The 18790-nt window shown below is 41.9% G+C and overlaps 1 protein-coding gene across 4 annotated transcripts in view; it reads left to right on the top strand.

Moving 5' to 3' along the window:
- HMGXB4 (HMG-box containing 4) overlaps positions 1 to 18790 on the top strand; it is a 33072-nt gene that overhangs the window by 6526 nt on the left and 7756 nt on the right. For 3 of the 4 annotated variants that reach the window (XM_082420996.1, XM_082420997.1, XM_082420998.1), the window contains 5 exons: positions 132 to 1087; positions 14455 to 14536; positions 15482 to 15546; positions 16555 to 16660; positions 17330 to 17499. In XM_082420996.1, the coding sequence (XP_082277122.1) occupies positions 132 to 1087; positions 14455 to 14536; positions 15482 to 15546; positions 16555 to 16660; positions 17330 to 17499 (1379 nt within the window). Of the gene's footprint in view, positions 1 to 131; positions 1088 to 7316; positions 7444 to 14454; positions 14537 to 15481; positions 15547 to 16554; positions 16661 to 17329; positions 17500 to 18790 lie in introns of those variants that run through there. The other variant, XM_082420999.1, reaches the window with a different exon arrangement.

Genomic DNA, 18790 nt, shown 5'->3' with positions numbered 1-18790 from the left:
GTTGAAGGGCCTCCCCTCCAACCATTCCTGTTAGCCTCTTCCTCATCTTAGTTGGGTGTTTTTGGTGAGAGAGGAAACTTGCTGGAAGTTGCTTTGTCAAATGGACAATTACTTCTCTTGATTATTTCTAGATATTTCGTCTTTGGAGTCGTCACAGAAGAAAAAGAAAAAGTCTAGCCCGCAGTCTGCTGATACAGCTATGGACCTGTTGAAAGCGATCACTTCCCCTCTGGCAACAGGCACCAAGCCTTCCAAAAAGACAGGAGAAAAGTCCTCCAGTTCTTCAAGCCATTCAGAGAGTAAAAAGGAACACCACAGGAAGAAAGTCAGCGGAAGCAGTGGGGAGCTATCCCTGGAGGATGGTGGTTCCCACAAATCCAAAAAAATGAAACCGCTCTATGTGAACACAGAGACACTGACTCTTCGTGAGCCTGATGGGTTAAAGATGAAACTTATTCTCTCACCAAAGGAGAAGGGAAGCAGCTCAGTTGACGAGGAGTCTTTTCAGTACCCCTCTCAACAAGCGACTGTGAAAAAATCCTCTAAGAAGTCAGCTCGGGATGAGCAAGGTGCTTTACTCCTAGGACATGAGTTACAGAGCTTTCTGAAAACAGCCCGGAAGAAGCACAAGTCATCCTCAGACTCACGTTCGTCTCCTGGCCCTGAAGGCTGTGGGTCTGATGCCTCCCAGTTCCCAGAATCCCACAGTGCTAACCTTGATCTTTCAGGGCTTGAACCTATTCTAGTGGAATCAGACTCCTCCTCTGGCGGGGAGCTGGAGGCTGGGGAGTTAGTGATCGATGATTCTTACCGGGAAATCAAGAAGAAAAAGAAGTCAAAGAAGAGCAAGAAGAAGAAGGACAAGGAGAAGCATAAAGAGAAGCGACACTCCAAGTCCAAGAGAAGTTCGGGACTTCCCGCTGCAGCAGTGGGAGAGGTCCCGGCGCCGCCCGGCCCTCCTCCCAGCGTCCCGTACACTGGAGCAGCCGCCCCTCCTCCACCGCTTCCTGGCCTCCACGCAGATGGGCACGGTGAGAAAAAAAAGAAGAGAGAGGAGAAGGACAAAGAGAGGGACAGAGGAGAAAAGGTAAGGCATTTTTTCAAGTATGATGCGGGGTAAGAGGTGAAGCAGGTTTTTCCTTGACAGTAGTAAGTGGACTTGGAATTTAGCAGATGAACCACTGGGAATGTAGCCAGGTAAACCTGCTGGAATGATACAAAGTAGAAAATATTACCAATGGTACAGAAATAGCAGCGACCTTAATTATTCATGGGTTTTCTTGATAGAGTTGTTCTCCCACAGTGCCAAGCAGAGGTTTAGATATACAGAGCTTATTCTAACTGACCCTTAAAATTCACAGAAGGAACCAAACCCAATTTCTTTCACTCAGCAGCGCTGTCTGGCTGAGGCAGTTGAGAGATACAAAAACGTATTCATTCTGTGAGTTCGTTGTGAAAAACAGATTTTCAAAATTAGAATGATGGGGAAAAAAAAATTAGAATGATGACCGATTAACAAAGTAAGCTAACGGCTTCCCGCTAACTGGTGTTGGCTACGTTCTGGTATTCTTTTTAGTGTCAAAGGTGTGTGCTCTCCCCATTTGAGCGCTTCCTGTGTGCCGAGCCCAGTGCTGCCATAGGAGCTGAGAGGTGGAAAGAGGAGCAGGAGGACGCAGCTCTCGGCCTCAGTGATCTCACTGTTTGTTGAGGAGACAGGAATGAGAAATCAGCCGCCTCGGTGTGATTTCTTTCTCACAACTCAAGAAACTTTCTAGCAGTTGTACTACAGTACAGGGGCTGGTGACTGTGTCATTACAGGTTTCCTTTAAAAGATAAACTCTTTCCCCAGATTACCAAAGTAATATATTATTTTTCTAGAAATTTAGAAATTCAGAATAGTAGAAAGAAAAAAAATCATAGTTTTGCCACCGAAGGACAACCACTTTCTTCCTTTGCTCTGCAAAGTTAAATGTCAGGTAAAATCTGAAAGAAAGGCAGCTAAGAAAGAGAAAAGCAAATATATTAAGAATATGGGATTGGCGATTTCATTTCAGTCTATAATTGAGGCACAAGTGATTTTCTCCACTAGTAGGAGTGCCTTTTAAGCAAGTATACAGATCAGAAAGAAAAAGCTGTATCTTTTTTTTTTTTAACTGTACCTTCTGAGCTAAGAATCAGGTGAGCATCAAGAACTGAACAGTCCAGTACTAGGGTGGGTTTTATTCATTGTTTATTCCAAAATTGTTTCATGAAATAGTACATATCCTGTGTAAGAGTCTGTTTATTCCAAGAATTTCCATTCTAGTGATACATGATAATGCCGTAAACTAATCTTACAGTGCTAGATGTGAGGAGGGCAGGGTGGTCAGAGAAAGCTCTAAAGAAGAAAAAGGTTATCAGCAGAAGGGAACACGTGGAGGCAGAGAGATGTTTAGGAAGCAGCATAGCAAAACAGCTGAACTCTAGTCCTGTGTTTCCAGCTGTCTGATAAATATTTCTTCCTGGACGCCTTGGCTACCTCAGAGCCATGTGTCACTAATGGGCTTATCGTCCGGACCCTTAAACATGCATCTCCTCCTCCATCTCCTTCTGTAGTCCGCGTGTCCTACCCGTCAATCCGAACTAAAAACTATATGCTGATTATTTTTCTCAGTACTTCATTATGAAATTTTTCAAACAAAAAGCATTGAAAGAATTGTACAGTGAATACCATATGCCACCCATAGAGATTCTTCAGTTAACATTTTGCTGTTTGCTTTATCATCCATCCATCCATCCATCTTACCTTTGTTAATGTATCTTGAAGTAAGTTGTAGGTATCATATACACACCCCTAAACACTTCAGCTTGCATATCATTAACTTAAGCTCAATATTTGTTTTCTGGGCTTTTTTTTTTAGGTAAAATTCACATATGGTAAAATGCACAGGTGTTAAGTACAGCACCTGATGAGTTTTGATAAGTTCACACACCTGTGTGACCAAACCTCTATCAAGATACAGATATTACCCTCATCACAGATACCCAGTGGTGTTTCTCATACCCTTTCTCAGTCAAGCCCCACCCCCGAAACCAACCACTGTTCTGATTTTTTTCCACCCTTATGGTTCACTTTTACATTTCCCTCTTCCCTGCCCACACCCACCACTATTTCCACTCAGCTGTTGAGCCTGATACTCTTCCTCTTTAATAACTTCCACACCTTTATGCCCTCTATCACCACTGCCTCATCCCTCCCAGTACTTAATGTAGTAATAAATGGCCCCCTTTCCATTTCTTCCCCCATGCAATTCATCTTACTCTGATGCCGGAATGAACTTAAGGACCACTTCGATGATGACAGTTGTCTGTTCAGCGTCCTCAGTGGACCCTTACTGCCTTTATGTTAGACGCATAAGCTCCAGGAGGACCAGGATCATGTCTGTCTTGCTGTCTACTCTGTCCCTGGTACATAACCCACAGTCTGGCCCGTCGTAGAAAGTCAGTAAATACTTCTTGAATGAATAAATATCAAAGTCCAAACCCTTGACCAAGCATTCATAATTGTGATTTAGCCCGAAACTTCCCTTTTCAGCTTTACCTCCTATTAGTCTGCTTTGCATGTACTGTGTGGAAACCAGACTTGTTCCTTACAGTCTTAGCTCCACTCCTTGGATGGTATTTTGCAATGACCTTCTTCCCCTTGTTTTTTCTCCTTCGCATATTGAAGCCCTGCCTTCCCTTCAAAATGCAATCAAATGCCACCTCCTCTAAGACATCCTGACTCTCCAGTTATAATTAACTTCTGAATTCCCATAACACCCTTGCTATGGGAAGTTACTGCACTTGTTTTCTTCCTTATATTGGATTCGTCTTTGTATATATTCGATTTCCCCTACTGAAGACTCCTTGAGGGCATTTTAGCTCCTTAGGGACTCTTAGCCACCTTAATGTTATTACCTTCAACTCCTCAATGTCCTTGGTAAGCATTTTGTGACACATGTCAAATGAATGAATATGTGGATGAAAACATAGCATCGGAAAGGTAGGTTGTAAACAGATGGTAAAGAATCTTGAATGCCAAAGTAAGGGATTTGGCCATGGGCACTTTGGGGTTATGAGCAGAGTTTAAATATGCTGTAAATGATAATTTAAGAATAAAATGATGAAGCTATACCTGGTGACTTAGACTGAGGAGAGACTTGTGGCAGATCACCCAGGAGGTTATTATAGTCGGAGGTCAGTAATGAAAGCCTGATAGAAATAAAATTGAAGAGACAGATTCAAGAAAGACTCTGAAGAAAAAACTTACAAGATCTGGCAGCTGGGCTTGGCTCTGGGGAGCCAGAAACATAAATGAGGATATAGATGTCCCTTAAGGTTTTGAACCTGGGTGCCTTGCAAGATAAAATTATAATCTCCTCAAGGGTAGGGACTTATTTCTAATTCCCCCATGCAGCTAGCAGTTGCTAGTGAAAAGTGAATTTCAGTTTATAGCAAAAAATCTTACTATGAATCAGTATTTGATTGTGACTGTCCAAACCTGAAACCTGATACTTTGAATGTAATCATTTATTTAGCCAACAGATTATTTATGGCACATACACCATGTTTTTTAAACCTGACCTGTGCATGAAAATTTCCATGGAGCTTTAAAAAAAATCCTTTCCATAAAAGTAAAGAAAGAAAGAAATTTTTTAAATCCTGGGTTTTGTTTCAGTATAAAAAAAGAACTATCTGAGGGAATTCCCTGGCAGTCCAGTGGTTAGGACTCTGTGCTTCCACTGCAACAGGCACGGGTTCAATCCCTGGCTGGGGAACTAAGATCCTGCAATCCGAGCAGTGCGGCCAAAAAAATAGTATCTGAAAGTCCACCTAGAGATAGAAAGGAAGGTTTCAGGAATAGCGTTCCTTCGGCCTGCAGTGAGCACACACAGAGAGCCCACTGGTGGAAATGCAGGAGGCCTCCGTGTGCCCTTTCTACCCTAGAATCTGTGACCAAAACTGCAATGAAAATAGAGAAGCAAGAGAATGGCTGGTTTGGGAGAAGAAGAAAACTTAGGTTTAGATTCCAAGATATAAGCATCTAGAGATTCAGCATAGCTAAGTGGTTAAGAGCGTGGCTATGGAGCCAGACCCCTTGGGCTCCATTCCTGGCTCTACCACTTAGAAGCTATGCGATGTTGGACAAGTTGCATGACTTCTCCACCTACAAGTGGGGATGATGATAGACCTACCTGGTAGGGTTGTTAAGGGTTCAGTGAGGTAATACATGGAAAGGTGTTCAGGGCCTCAGTGTGCCAAGGCCCTCTGGGGCGCCACAGCAAACTCACAGTGGCACCACTAGATTTTTTCAACATTAAAATTTCAGGAGAAACAGTCATACTTGCCATCTGTCAGGTACCTTATGAACTAGCGCAAAGTAATTCACAGTTTCAACGTCTTTTTATGTTCCATTCCTTTCAGTGATCGCTGTGATAAAAAGCACGTACCACGTGAAGACCCACACAGGAACCATGAACCAACAAAGTTTGGGAAGCTTGGCTTTGCGCAGTGTTCGGCACGTTAGCTAAATAACATTCAGTACGTGTTAGTTGTTACAGTCACCATCTCAGTAGACTTTCCAGGGAGCAGTGGAAATGCGAGACCTAGAGTTCAGTGGACCACCTGAAACCAGGGTTAGAAGTTGGGTGTTCGCAGGCAGTAAATGACACGTGTGAGTGGATGGGAGGTCCTACAGCCCAGAGCGGAATCGTGTAGCACACACACGAGGGCACTGGATGGGGAAGAGGGGCCGTGGTGCTGGAGGAGACACTGAGAGGCTTAGCATCACAGAGGGAGGAAGACAGTTTCAAGAACAGATTGGTCTCTTGCTTGAGAAGACGGGAGTACAGGTACAGTGGGGAGAATGGAAGCCAGGTTGGCAGAGTTCACACGAGAGTGAGAAGCGAAGGCAGCAGGGGGGACTCTTCCTGGAGAATTTTGACTGATACGAAGAAGGGAGATTGGACTGTCTCCCTTGTGAATGGTGACACTTTCAGTGTGGAGTTTCATTTAGGGAGTGTTTTTTTAGCTTTTCTGTTTGCCTATTTGTTTCTTTGTTGTTGAATCCTGCTTTCCAGGAGGAGAGAGAAATCATATGGTGATACCTTGATGCATCGTTTCCCCTTTAAGACCATTCCGTTGGAGTGGGGATCTTTTGGTTTATATTGGAGGAGCAGGATATTTCAGAAATGCCTTACTTTTGGTTTTACTAAATCAGTAAAAGCCCATTCACTACCACTCAAACTAAAATCTGTGATGTTGCCACTTCAGAGGAATGCCTTCACTTATCTGTATGTTTCCAGAATGTTCTCACTTCCTCTAAGCAAACGAAGCCTGGCCCAGTGGCCTAGTGCCTGGCACACTCAGGCATTGCTGTTGATCTACTAATAAACTGAATTCTGAGAGATAACTAGACTTGTCATGGTGTTACATAAATTCTCCCTCTGGTAAGACTGAAGCTGAGTAACAGTAGCGATAAGTGGTACAAATCAGGAGGTACCATCTCTGAGAGCCTGCTATGTGCCAGGCTCTCTGAGGCATTTTTGCACATGTAGGGGTCTTGACTGATAGGTATTGTTAGCCCCCTTTCACAGAGGAGGAAGCTGAGGAGAAAAGACGTGGAGCCAGAATTTTAATAGAGGTTCTTTAACCCCAAGGCCGTACTCTTTCCACTGTAGCACATGCCTTTCTAAAACTTAAGAGACAGTTACCCGGTGCCACAACCAATCTTTGACAAAGCTAAAAGTAGGTTCTAGGGTAAGGGAGACATGGTGCGCTGGTGTCTGAGATTTGTCCTATGGAGGCATACAGATGTTGAAATGAAGGGGCTGAAAGCTTGGACTCGAGTTCAGCAGACTTGGTTCTTGTTCTTGTTGCTACTTACTAGCCTTGTTCTCTTGAGATTGCTTCCTCACTTCTCTGCTCACTTGTGAAATAGGGTTACTTAGATTAAATTAGGTGTACATGTAGCACGCTTGGCACAGGGCAGGGCTCAGTCAGTAGCTGCTGTTACAACGACTGTTGCTTTCATCCCATGTTCTTTGGAAGCATAAAATATACTTGAAAACACCTATTTAAGAGGTTTTTTTTCAACCACTCATTTCACATATTCGACTAAGCAAAGGGGCTCTGCTTTTATGGTTTTATGTTTTCTTTTGCTTTTTAATATTAACATCCACCTTTTAGGAAGCAAACTCTGTAGCTATCACCTATTTGGAAAGCAGTTAAGAACCAGAAAGAAAACAGGGTCTCTGAGGACCAAAAGCAGATGTTATAGAGCAAGTTTCCTACAGCTCCTTGGAGCACGTCGTGGGCACTGGGGAAAGGAACAGCAGCTGGAGAGGAGTCAGGGGACCACCCTGACCCTGTTGTTCTCTTCGTAGAACTTCACCTACGAGGGTGTTGGGAAAAGCAGACAAGGTAACACAGATGAATGTGCGTACTGGCCTTTGCACACACAATTCTGAGGCTTTGTTATGCATTCAGTACATATTTATTCTGCACTTACATTGTGCCAGGCACTGAATCAGGTACAGTGTTAGCTCTCAAAGAGCTCCGGGTGTAGTAAGGGGTTGGAAAGCATTCAGAGTGTTGAACCTCAGCAGAGGTGGGTGCAGAGTGCCAGGGAGAGCCTGTGGGTGTCCAAGAAGCTTTCAGGGGGAGGCAGCCCTGAACCGAAACTTAAGGCCAAATAGGTATTCCAGTCAGGGAGTGGAAATGCATGTGAAGGCCCAAGAGGGCATAGGATGTTCAGAGAACCACAGGAGGCCCAACCAGCAGAAGGTTAAAAGTAACCATGTGGAAAGCAGGAAGGGGGCTTTAGTAAATTACAATAATAATAAGAGCTATACTTACTGAGTTGTTCATACGTTCTAAGCACTGCACTACGTTTTTTATCCACGGTGTATTGGTGAATTTTCACAGGAACCCAATGAGATGTAGGTATTATCCTGTCCATTTCACAGAAATAAGCTCAAAGTGAAATAACCTGCCCCAGGATGCACACCTGTTTAGTGGCAGCGCAGGAATTTGAACCCAGATTTTTCTGATTACAGGACCCAGAAAGAATGTTTAAATTATATTCAGTGGTGTATTATGAGAGAGAGCAGAAATAGATTCCCATTCAGAATGGTTAAAATAAAAGCTTTGGTGTGAAAACTTTACTTCTCTGTCACCCTTTCCTTTAGCCAGATCGCATTTAGGGATCTGAGTCAAGTTAGTTCAGGAGAGCATCAGATGGTGGCCCTGCCACTCCCTGGGTAAATGACTCTGGATCTGTTTCTCATCATTAAAATGGCAGGAATGATGGAACTTACCTCGTAGGGTTGCTGGGCGGGTTAAATGAGTTTCTATAGGTAAAGCCTTGGTAACAGTGTCTCCTACACAGTATTAACATCAATGAAGAGATTGGGTTCCTGTCATCAGCAGAAGAAAGCCAAGTTTTATTTTGAAGATTCATAAATGATGTTTTGCCTTAACTCCCAGGTGTTTTATCCTTTAAAATAGGTTCTTAAACTAAAATAGGTTCTTAAACCTAAGCTATAGGTTCATAGATGGGCTTGAAGAGGGATTTCCATCAGAGTTTCTCAAAGAGTTCTATGATCTCAAAGAATTCAGCGTGACTGCTTTAAACAGGGCATTAAGAAGTTGCTCTTAGAAGGTCTTGATATTGTGACACATATCCTCAAATATTTAAAAAGAGGTTCTGGCTGTAAAAATTACAACTTTGTGAGTCACACTTAAGTGGATTTGTTGCTAGTCATTTGCTGCTAGTAATAAAGTATCCAAGTTTTTAAAATATTAACATTTTGTTAAAGGAGAGCCCATGTTATTCCAGATGTAACTACTGTGATTTACTTGCCATACTGTTTTCTTGCACTAGAAAGTCTAGGGTGCAGTTACTAGCCTTGCATTTAGAGTCACTTGGAAATATTTTGATGTCTCGAGATCATCCGTTATTTGTGTTATTTCTAACTATTAATGTAGAAAAATGTCTGTTCCCTGGAAAAAATTTAACTCTTAAGTTCGAATTCCAAACTTTGGATCCACAGGCCTGAGTTGCATCTTAGAGCACAATGGTTAGGTTCTAAGGTCAGCACATAAGGTGAAAATTGTCAGAGTTTCCCTTGAAAATCCCTTAGGAAGGCTCCACGATGAAGGCCAGCAGTTGCTCAGTCCAACAGAATGTCAGCCCAGTGCACCTGGATTTTACTCTCTTCACCAGGTGAAGTCATTGGTATATGTTAAAGAGCCATAATTTTATTTTTTAAACTATGTCAGCTCCAAACATCAGAATTACACTTGGGTAGCGAGTTACACACACTGAGGGAGACATACAGGAACTATCTGGGGAAAGCAGATCTCATGCTGTCACACGCACTCCAAGGAATGGGTTCTTAGAGCAGAATCACACAGACTAAACAATCCACATCTCCCTCTCTCCGTCTCTCTCTCATGGCCAAACAGAACTTCTATGAACTCATGCCTTTCTTTGTAATGCAACCTCATTTTATCTTGGGCCCAGTAAAGGGGGACTTGAAAGGATTAGATCACTTAGAGCATTTGGGGATATGAGGCTGCTACTAAATTAATAAAGGAGACGCAGCACCCAGAACTCACTTGTGTAGCATCTCTGAACATGACTAACTTCACCAGAAGAATACTGAAAATGGGACTTTTACTACTGAAATGAAAGTTTAAAGTAAAGGCCTTGCTGCTATTTTCTTTGTCTGATTTAGGTCAGAAGATTTCACTCTATCCTCCCTCACCAGAATTTCTATTTTTAAAAAATCTTATATTAGCTTTTTGGATGCTACAACTTCTATTTTGAAAAATACAGAGGGAATAGAAAGGTACTTTCCTATTGTGGCATAACAAATTACGACAAATTTAGCAGTTCAAAACAATATCCATCTATTAGCTCACAATTCTGTAGATCAGAAGTCCAGATAGGGAGGGCTCCACTGGGTTCTCTGCTCCGTCTCTCACAAGACTGAATCCAGGTGTTGGCTAGAACTGGGTTCTTAGCTAAGGCTAGAGGTCCTCTTCCAGGTTGTTGGCAGCATTCAGGTCCTTGCAGTTGTAAAACTCATGGCAACTTGTTGTCTTCAAGTTCAAGGCCAACAGCAGGAGAGTGTCTCCTGTGGGGTCTCACCTCTTTTAAGGACTCACTGGATAAGGTCAGGCCCACTCAGGATAATCTCCCTTTGGATTCACTCAGATTCAGCTCACTTAGGGACCTTAATTACATCTGCAAATTCCCTTTTGCCATATAACATAACATGATCATGGGAGTGATGCCCCATCATATTCACCAGTCCTGCCCACGGTCAAGGGGAGGACATTTTACAGAGTGTGTCCACCAGGAGGCCAAAATCCTGGGCACCATCTTGGAATTCTGCCTACCACAGAAGTAGCATGACTGAGTACCTACTGAAGTGCCTAACGCTGATTAATTCCCACCTCTGGGAATGGTATTACCCAAGTTTTACTGACAGGGAAACTAAAGCTCAGGGAAATGAAGCAGTTTGTGTAACTAGTAAATAGTATGGTCAGGATTCTAACGTAGCTCTGTCGGCCTCCAAAGCCCAGGCTCTTTCCACTTTTTCACATTATCTCTGATAAATCCTGTCACTTCTCCCTCCCTTTCAATTTATCTGCCTTTCTCCAACCCCAGTGTCTTGGCTGTAAGCCTTCATCATCCCTCTCGGGCACTCCTGCAGCAGCCCCCCAACCCCCATCGGGCTTCCTGCCTCCGCTGTTGCTCTGCTCCAGTCCATTCTCCATGGTCCTAACGTGCAACCTGACCATGGGACTTCCTGCTTAAAATACTTGCATCACTTCTCTCCAGTGGAGTCCATACTCTTTAATACAGGTTACAAGGCATCCATCTCTAAGCACTCCCTGCTTCTCTGAGATCATCTCCTACTTCTCTCTCTGATGAGTGTTACCACTCTAAGAGCCTAGAACACCCGTAACCACTCTTCACCTGGCTAATTCCACCCAGCTTTCCAATGTACATTTAACGTCACTTCCTCCAGAGGCTTTCTTCGATTGTCTAATTTGTGAGGTGCTCCTATTACACGTTCCTGTAATACCCAGTAGTTTCCCTATAATATTGTCGCATTTTATTATGACATATTTATCTGTCTTTTCTGTTAGGTTATGTGTCTGGTTCTTGGCTGTATTCCCAATGTCTGGCACATAGTGGATGCTCAGTAAATATTTATTTGGAAATGAATGGCAGAATACTTTGGTGGGTTACTGTTTTTCTCTTTCCTTTTCAGTCTCCTCCTTTTTAGTCTCTGTTTTTCCTTCTTTGCCACTGAAATACTTTTAATATCACATGTCAGGGGACTTCCCTGGTGGTCCAGTGGCTAAGACTCCACATTCCCAATGCAGGGGGTCCGGGTTTGATCCCTGGTCAGGGAACTAGATCCCCACATGCCGCAGCTAAAGATCCTGCATGCCACCACTAAAAGATCCCGCATGCCGCAGTGAAGATCCCGCACATGGCAGTGAAGATCCCGCGTGCTGCAACTAAGACCCGACGCAGCCAAATAAGTAAATAAATAAATAACAAATACAATATTTTTTTTTTAAATATCACATGTCAGAGAGCAATCCACTTCTCATGCGTTTTATTCAGGATCAAATAATTAGTATAAGGTGAAGCTAAAATGGTGAGAAAAAATGGTGGGCCTTTAAACTTTACATTTCATATGTTTTCCGCTACTTTATGCTGCTTGACTGCCTTAGAATAAGATCTGGGCTTCAAAAGCTCATCCTCTTAACTACTCACTGTACCCAGTACAGATACTCAATAAATGCCGGTATATTTTCTACATAATTGAATAAAGTCCTTTATAAGAGCTATGAGACGAACCCCTTTCTTCACTATGTGGATTTGGAGCTAACATATTGGGTAAGAGTTGTGATTAATTTTGTAAAGGTAGTTTCAATTTTATGTTATAGCTGTAGATAGCCTTGTGGAATAGAGAGCATTGACTTTTCGTAGTCTTATATCATGTTTGAGAAAACATTGTTAAAACTCCTTGCAAGTTTTATTTTATGGCCAAACGTCAGGCCTATGAATAAGCTGTTTTTAAAAGATTAGTCTAAAATTTTTGAAGCTAAATTTATAACAAACATGGCATAATTTTCGTAGCCAAAGAAGCGCTGTCTCATTCAAAGCGGTTACTTTGGAAGACGTTTCAGGGTTGTTGCCATTCTTCAAAAATGGTTTCAGAATTCCTTTTGGAATTAAAGTCTGAGCCATCACACAGCTTTTTTATTGTCATAAGTTTTGGCTAGTCTTTGGCCTTTGAGGATAGTTGTTTTATGAAAACAACATTAAGAACTAAGGTGAGGGCTTCCCTGGTGGTGCAGTGGTTAAGAATCCGCCTGCCAGTTCAGGGGACACGGGTTCAAGCCCTGTTCCAAGAAGATCCCACATGGCATGGAGCACCTAAGCCCGTGCACCACAACTACTGAGCCCACGCTCTAGAGCCCGCGAGCCACAACTACTGAGCCCACGTGCCACAACTACTGAAGCCCGCGCGCCTTGAGCCCGTGCTCTGCAGCAAGAGAAGCCACCGCAATGAGAAGCCCGCGCACCGCAATGAAGAGTAGCCCCCGCTCACCACAACTAGAGAAAGCCCGCGCACAGCAACGAAGACCCAATGCAGCCAAAAATAAATAAGTTTAAAAACAGAAAAAGAACTAAGGTGAATAAAGTGTGTGATCAGGCTTCGTTTAAAAACAAGGTGTAGGGGCTTCCCTGGTGGCGCAGTGGTTAAGAATCCGCCTGCCAACACAGGGGACACAGGTTCATGCCCTGGTCCGGGAAGATCCCACATGCCGCGGAGCAACTAAACCCGTGTGCCACAACTACTGAGCCTGCGCTCTAGAGCCCGCGAGCCACAACTACTGAGCCCACGTGCTGCAACTACTGAAGCCCGTGCACCTAGAGCCCGTGCTCCACAACAAGAGAAGCCACCGCAATGAGAAGCCGGCGCACCACAACGAAGAGTAGCCCCCGCTCGCCACAACCAGAGAAAGCCCATGCGCAGCAACATAGACCCAACGCAGCCAAAATAAATAAATAAATAAATTTATTAAAAAAAAAAAAAACAAGGTGCAACTCTGAAGTCACGAGACAGGACTGTGTTGTTGGTTTGTTTTGGTTGTAAAATCAGATTCTTGAGGCAAACAGAAATTTCCGGTAGCTTTTAAAGCACCAGCCAACTGTTCATGTCATTATAACTGCAGGACCAGAAAAGACTATCTTGGGAGGCAGTGGAGGACCGATCATCATGTTTTGATACTTACAGATGAGGTTGTAAGGAAAGCCAGACTGAAGACATCTCAGTTTATTAGATAACGGTTATAAAGGGATAATCTTTTCTTTCGAAATGTAATTTTTTCTGTTACAACATATTTTTTTTCTTTGTCCCATAATGCATAGCCTTGGAGGTCAGGCTAGGTTGTAGCCATTCTCGTGTTATAACTGGCATAGCTGCAGGACCCAGGAAAGTCACTATTTTTCTAAGTTTCCTTTCTCATCCTCAAAATGAGAGGTTTGAGCAGGTGCTATCTAATGCACCTTTTCAGGTAGGAAAACTTTTTTCTCCTGAGTCTATGGATAATTGTAAAATGGGATGCACAGTAATATATAATATCTTTTGTTTTATATATCCCTCATTGAACTGGTTTTAAAAGCTCATTTTGTTTTTGTTTCCCAAAAATCATGCATTGCTTTTGGAATTGTCATAAGTGAAGAATAAACATATTTCAGGTAGTACAAAGCAGTTTGTTGAAGTGAAAGAGGTTCGTCTTACGTTAAGTACCAAAGAACTGTCTTCAGTTATTTATTTACTTCTCACCTTGGACCACAAGAATGTGAATAATAAAATAACGATAAACTACAAGTGACAGTCAAAGCAGGATCAGGAAAATTTTAAGATTAGAAATCAAAACCAGAGGAACAATATGAACACAAATTTAGCTCTTGATTTTCTGGCCCCAAAGCAAAGGGAAATTATGTGGTCCTTATTTTCAAAGAAGATGAAAACTAGACACCCCAGGAGAGGTAAAGATTTTCTTAGCACTTAATTCTAACTGAAATATGTAACATTTGTAGGAAGGATGAAGAGCTTTACAAGTAATTATCAAGTAGCTGCAACAACCTGAAAAATCTAAAATTAATTTAGCATGTGGTTTTTACCTTCTAAAATAAAACTGATACTCATCTCTGAGTCATAAGTAACATGGATTAAAAATTAATTATCGTGTTTAGGAAAGCTGGTTAGTAATTTAGAACTCTTGATGAAAAAGTGCAGGTATCTTTTTTGTTTTGTTCCCATAGATGCAAGGTTGCTCAACCTGTGTTCTAATTAAGTCTTACCCTGTTCTATTTTTATGTGGTACTAGCCAAAAAAGAAGAACATGTCGGCCTACCAGGTGTTCTGTAAGGAGTATCGTGTAACCATTGTGGCTGACCATCCAGGCATAGGTAAGAACATTTCTCAACTTTAGTGATTTTACTTTCCATTTGTGTCCCTGAAGCAGTGCAGTTAATCCAGTCAGCAGGCAAACTTATTCCCATAGTATGAAAAGAACACAAATCTCATTTCTTTCCTCAGTTGTGCAAGTCACTGTAGATTTTGTCTTAGTTCACCCCGTCCATAAAGCACAGTACATAAATAACGCAGTTGTTTCTTTCCAAGATTCTACAGTTGACCTTTTCCTTAAACTGCCCTCAGTATAGAGTCGGAGTGAGATGACATATTATATTGTTCATATTTGTCTCTATACGGAAGTTAGGGAGGTGAGAAGCACACTACACCTCAGGCCTTAGACAAGTCACGTACCCTCTGCACATCTCATTTGCCCAACGTGTGAACTAGCTTCCCAACCTGCTCACCAGGGTTGTTGTGAGGCACACTGAAGCACCGTGAAAGACACAGATGTGCTTTATAAAGCATGACCTCGCTCTACATGTGGAAGCACAGCATTACACGTCTGGAAGATCGCTTCCGAGCTGCTCTAGGGAAGTTTGTCTCTGAGCTCTCAGAAATTCGGTAAAACTCTAACATCTCTTAATCAGTCAGATTCTCCATAACATATTTTCTCTAACTTAAGTAGATAAGCCCTGTTCCGTGGGATCAAAGTAAAAGACACCAGAAAGATGCTTAAGGAATAAATCCTTAGAGAGTAGACATGTGAGAATTTGAGCCTGTCTCACGGCCACCAAACAGCCCCTTCCTTCCAGAAAAGAATCAAGGAAAGTGATGGGGTTTGGTTTGGTTTTCTGAAAGACTCTTGTGCTATTTAAATCTGATCTTCAAGACCCTTTTCCTAGTTTTTGCTCCTATCAGTCGTCTGTTTTGTTCATGGTTAAACCTTTATTGTTTTGGGTTGTTTTTGTTTTTTATTTTTTTTTACTCTTTTATGCTAGATTTTGGGGAACTGAGCAAAAAACTGGCTGAGGTGTGGAAGCAATTGCCAGAGAAAGACAAACTGGTAAGTACAGTTTATTACGGACACATTTTTCATTGCTTTATGCCTTCCAAAATGTGTAATCCTCCTATACACCATCCCAAACAACACTGAACATAGAAAAAAAAAATTACAAATCAGTGGAAAATGGTTTAGCAGAGGGCAATAAAGTAGTTGGTGCCAGTTCACTCGACATGAGGATTTAGCTGCAGGGAGGCTGTCTTCTAACCTCATCTAATTTTTTCCCAACAACCTGACATTTGAGCCAAAAGATGACCTAACTTGGGCAATGAGTCGTGTTAAAAGAGAATCTAAAGTCAGAGGCCTTGACCACAAACACCTACTAGTCAGCTGTGGTCTGAGAACTGAGGAAAGTGGTGCACCTGATAGTCACAGCAAATAATAAAAACATGGGACAATGTTTACTAGGTAAGTAGGTTTCAGGTCATCATCCTCATCAACCATTACCAAATAATAAACCTTCCTGTCAAAAAGCTAATAAGACAATGATAAATAGTCATATTTGAATCACAGTCACTTTCCAGTTAGATGAGATGAAGGTAGTCTAGGCATTAGAATTACCATCTTGCTTTTTTAAGGTACAGCTCATCTGGGTGAAACAACATATATTTTTCACCCAGGTCAATTATCTTCAGTTTCTGTTTTCCGTGTCATTGTTATCCTAGTATTGGTGTTTCCAACCGGCAGGTTAGAAGAAATGTTTAAACCACATGGACATTAGGATGAGCCAGATGTTTCCTCTGTGATTTTACATTTCAATTTTAGAGTGATCGCAGAATCAATGCTGTGATGTGACCATTAGCACTGGGGGGTGTTCGTGGTCCTCTCCTAAGATACTATTGTCACCGCTACCTGAAGCCTGTTCACTGACCCTCCGCTTAAAAGTTAACATTAACCCTCTGTCTTCTCCCCTCCACTGTTCCCTTTCTTTTCTTCATTCTCCTCTTCCATGACTGCTTTCCCTTTTACTTTTTTGCCCTTTTAAATTTGTTTGCCTTGATCTGATTGCAGATTTGGAAGCAAAAAGCTCAATATCTGCAACACAAACAGAACAAAGCAGAAGCTACAACTGTGAAAAGAAAAGCATCCAGCTCAGAAGGTTCCATGAAGGTGAAAGGTAGTGACCACATCCCTCTCCTCTTTTCATTCTTTTCCCTAGAGCACTGTGAATTTTGCTTCCTCACTAAGAAATGGGGAGAATAGCCTATATTAGAAGCAGATCTTGATATCCAGATATTATTACTGAATATTAAGGGTTGCCAAAAAAATTTAGAAAATGTTAAGTCATAAGTCAGCAAGCTTTCCTGTAAAGGGCCAGAGAGTAAATATTTTATTTTTTGTTTTTTATTTAGTATTTTATTTATTTATTTATTTATTCGGTTGCGCTGGGTCTTAGTTGCAGCTCTTGAGCTCCTTAGTTGTGGCATGCGAACTCTTAGTTGTGGCATGCATGTGGGATCTAGTTCCCTGACCAGGGATCGAACCCGGGCCCCCTGCATGAGCTTGGAGTCTTAACCGCTGTGCCACCAGGGAAGTCCCTGAGAGTAAATATTTTAAGTCTGAGGGCCATATGCATTCTCTGTCCTGTATTCCTCTTTGTTTTTTCTACAACAGCCATTTAAAAATCTAAAATCATTCTTAGCTCACAGGCCAATACAAAAACAAGTCATGAGCCAGATTTGGCCCACAGTCCATAATTTTGTTAATGCCTGGTAGAGCTCATAAAAAGGGAAAATCTGGAAGAACATTGGCAAGCTTTCTCTCTCTATTTTGCCTCTGTTCTCAGCTTCCCCTGCAGGAGTACTGTCACCCCAAAAGAAATCCCCACCTACCACCATGCTGCTACCCGCCTCACCAGCCAAAGCCCCTGAGACAGAGCCCATCGACGTGGCTGCTCATCTCCAGCTGTTGGGAGAGTCCCTGAGCCTCATTGGACACCGCCTGCAGGAAACCGAGGTGAGGGCCCTGCCAGCAGCATGACTCCAGTTGCTTATGTGATTTGAATCCACTTGCTCATTCCACATACATTCATTGAGCAGCTGCTGTATGCTGGGTTATGCCAGGTGCTCAGGATACGGTGATAAAGAAGAGAGATGGTGATAGAAACATCTAGAGATTTGGAATCTACCTACTGGCTCTCAAAGTTTACACTAATACCATCCTATTGAAACAATGGCACAAAAGGAAATTAGACTACTCTGTAACTTTTTTTTCCCCAGTTTTACAGAGATACAATTGACATATAATCCTGTAACTCATTTTTATTTTTTAAAAATGCAATGGGAAAAATGAGTACAAATCCCATGGAAGCTTTGATCATTTTTATTTCTAAGAGAGTTTGGATTTTTCTATGCATTTCCAGCAAGGTTTTCAATAGACAGATTAGATTGTACAGGGGATAAGTGTTCCTCTACTGCTTTGAAAGTAGGTAGCAACTGGGAGATTGAGGCTCTCAAGCTCTTCATTACTCTGCACTTGAATCATACCGTGCTGTGTACCCTAAGGAGATCTGTGTCCTTTTAAGCTTCAATTTCAAAATCACTTAACCTGCAAAGCTGTCATGTTCCATTTCTATTACCATATTCAATTTCTAATCATATTTCTCCCTGGCTAACTCAGTAAGTAGTGTAGTATTTCAGTTTTCCACTGGGTCCTAATAGGACATTTCAGCAAAGAAATCAGTCTGAATTACTAAAGGCATCTTTAAGCTGAGAAATCGGTGTAAGGATATAAAACTCCTCACTTGCTTTTATGTGGAAGTTGAATTATTATTCAACAAATAAAATGCCAAAGGCCGCAAGAGATGAAGCTTTGTCTAAGTTCTTTGGCTAGTTTCTCAAAATTTAGTAGGTGTCAAAACAGCTACTTTCCTGTAGGCCCAGATATTTGAATGGATATAGATATTTCCAGAATAAAATATTCTGGGATCCTTATTTATTTTTCATATTTAGACATTCTTACGTTTCCTAAAAAGTTAAAATTTTAAATGATTTGTTTTTTTCACCTTCCATATTCCAGATTTTTCCCTGACGTTTCCATTGAGTTTAGCAAATACTTGTTGAGTACTTAGGCATTATTCCAAAAACTGGGGGGAGTAGAAATTATGATGATTTCGTATCCTCAGGAAACTTACAGCAGTCTAATTGGAAAGATAGAATAGATTAATAATTAGCAAATAAAACAAGCCAGCTTCTGTGAGCAGTTGCTGTGGGAGAGTTACATGTACATATTGACCAGAAAAGGGAAA

The sequence above is a fragment of the Balaenoptera physalus genome, assembly GCF_965194825.1.
Source record: "Balaenoptera physalus genome assembly, chromosome: 13".
NCBI lineage: Eukaryota > Metazoa > Chordata > Mammalia > Artiodactyla > Balaenopteridae > Balaenoptera > Balaenoptera physalus.
The sequence above is the reverse complement of the archived record's forward strand: the minus strand, read 5'-3'. Positions and strand labels throughout refer to the sequence as shown.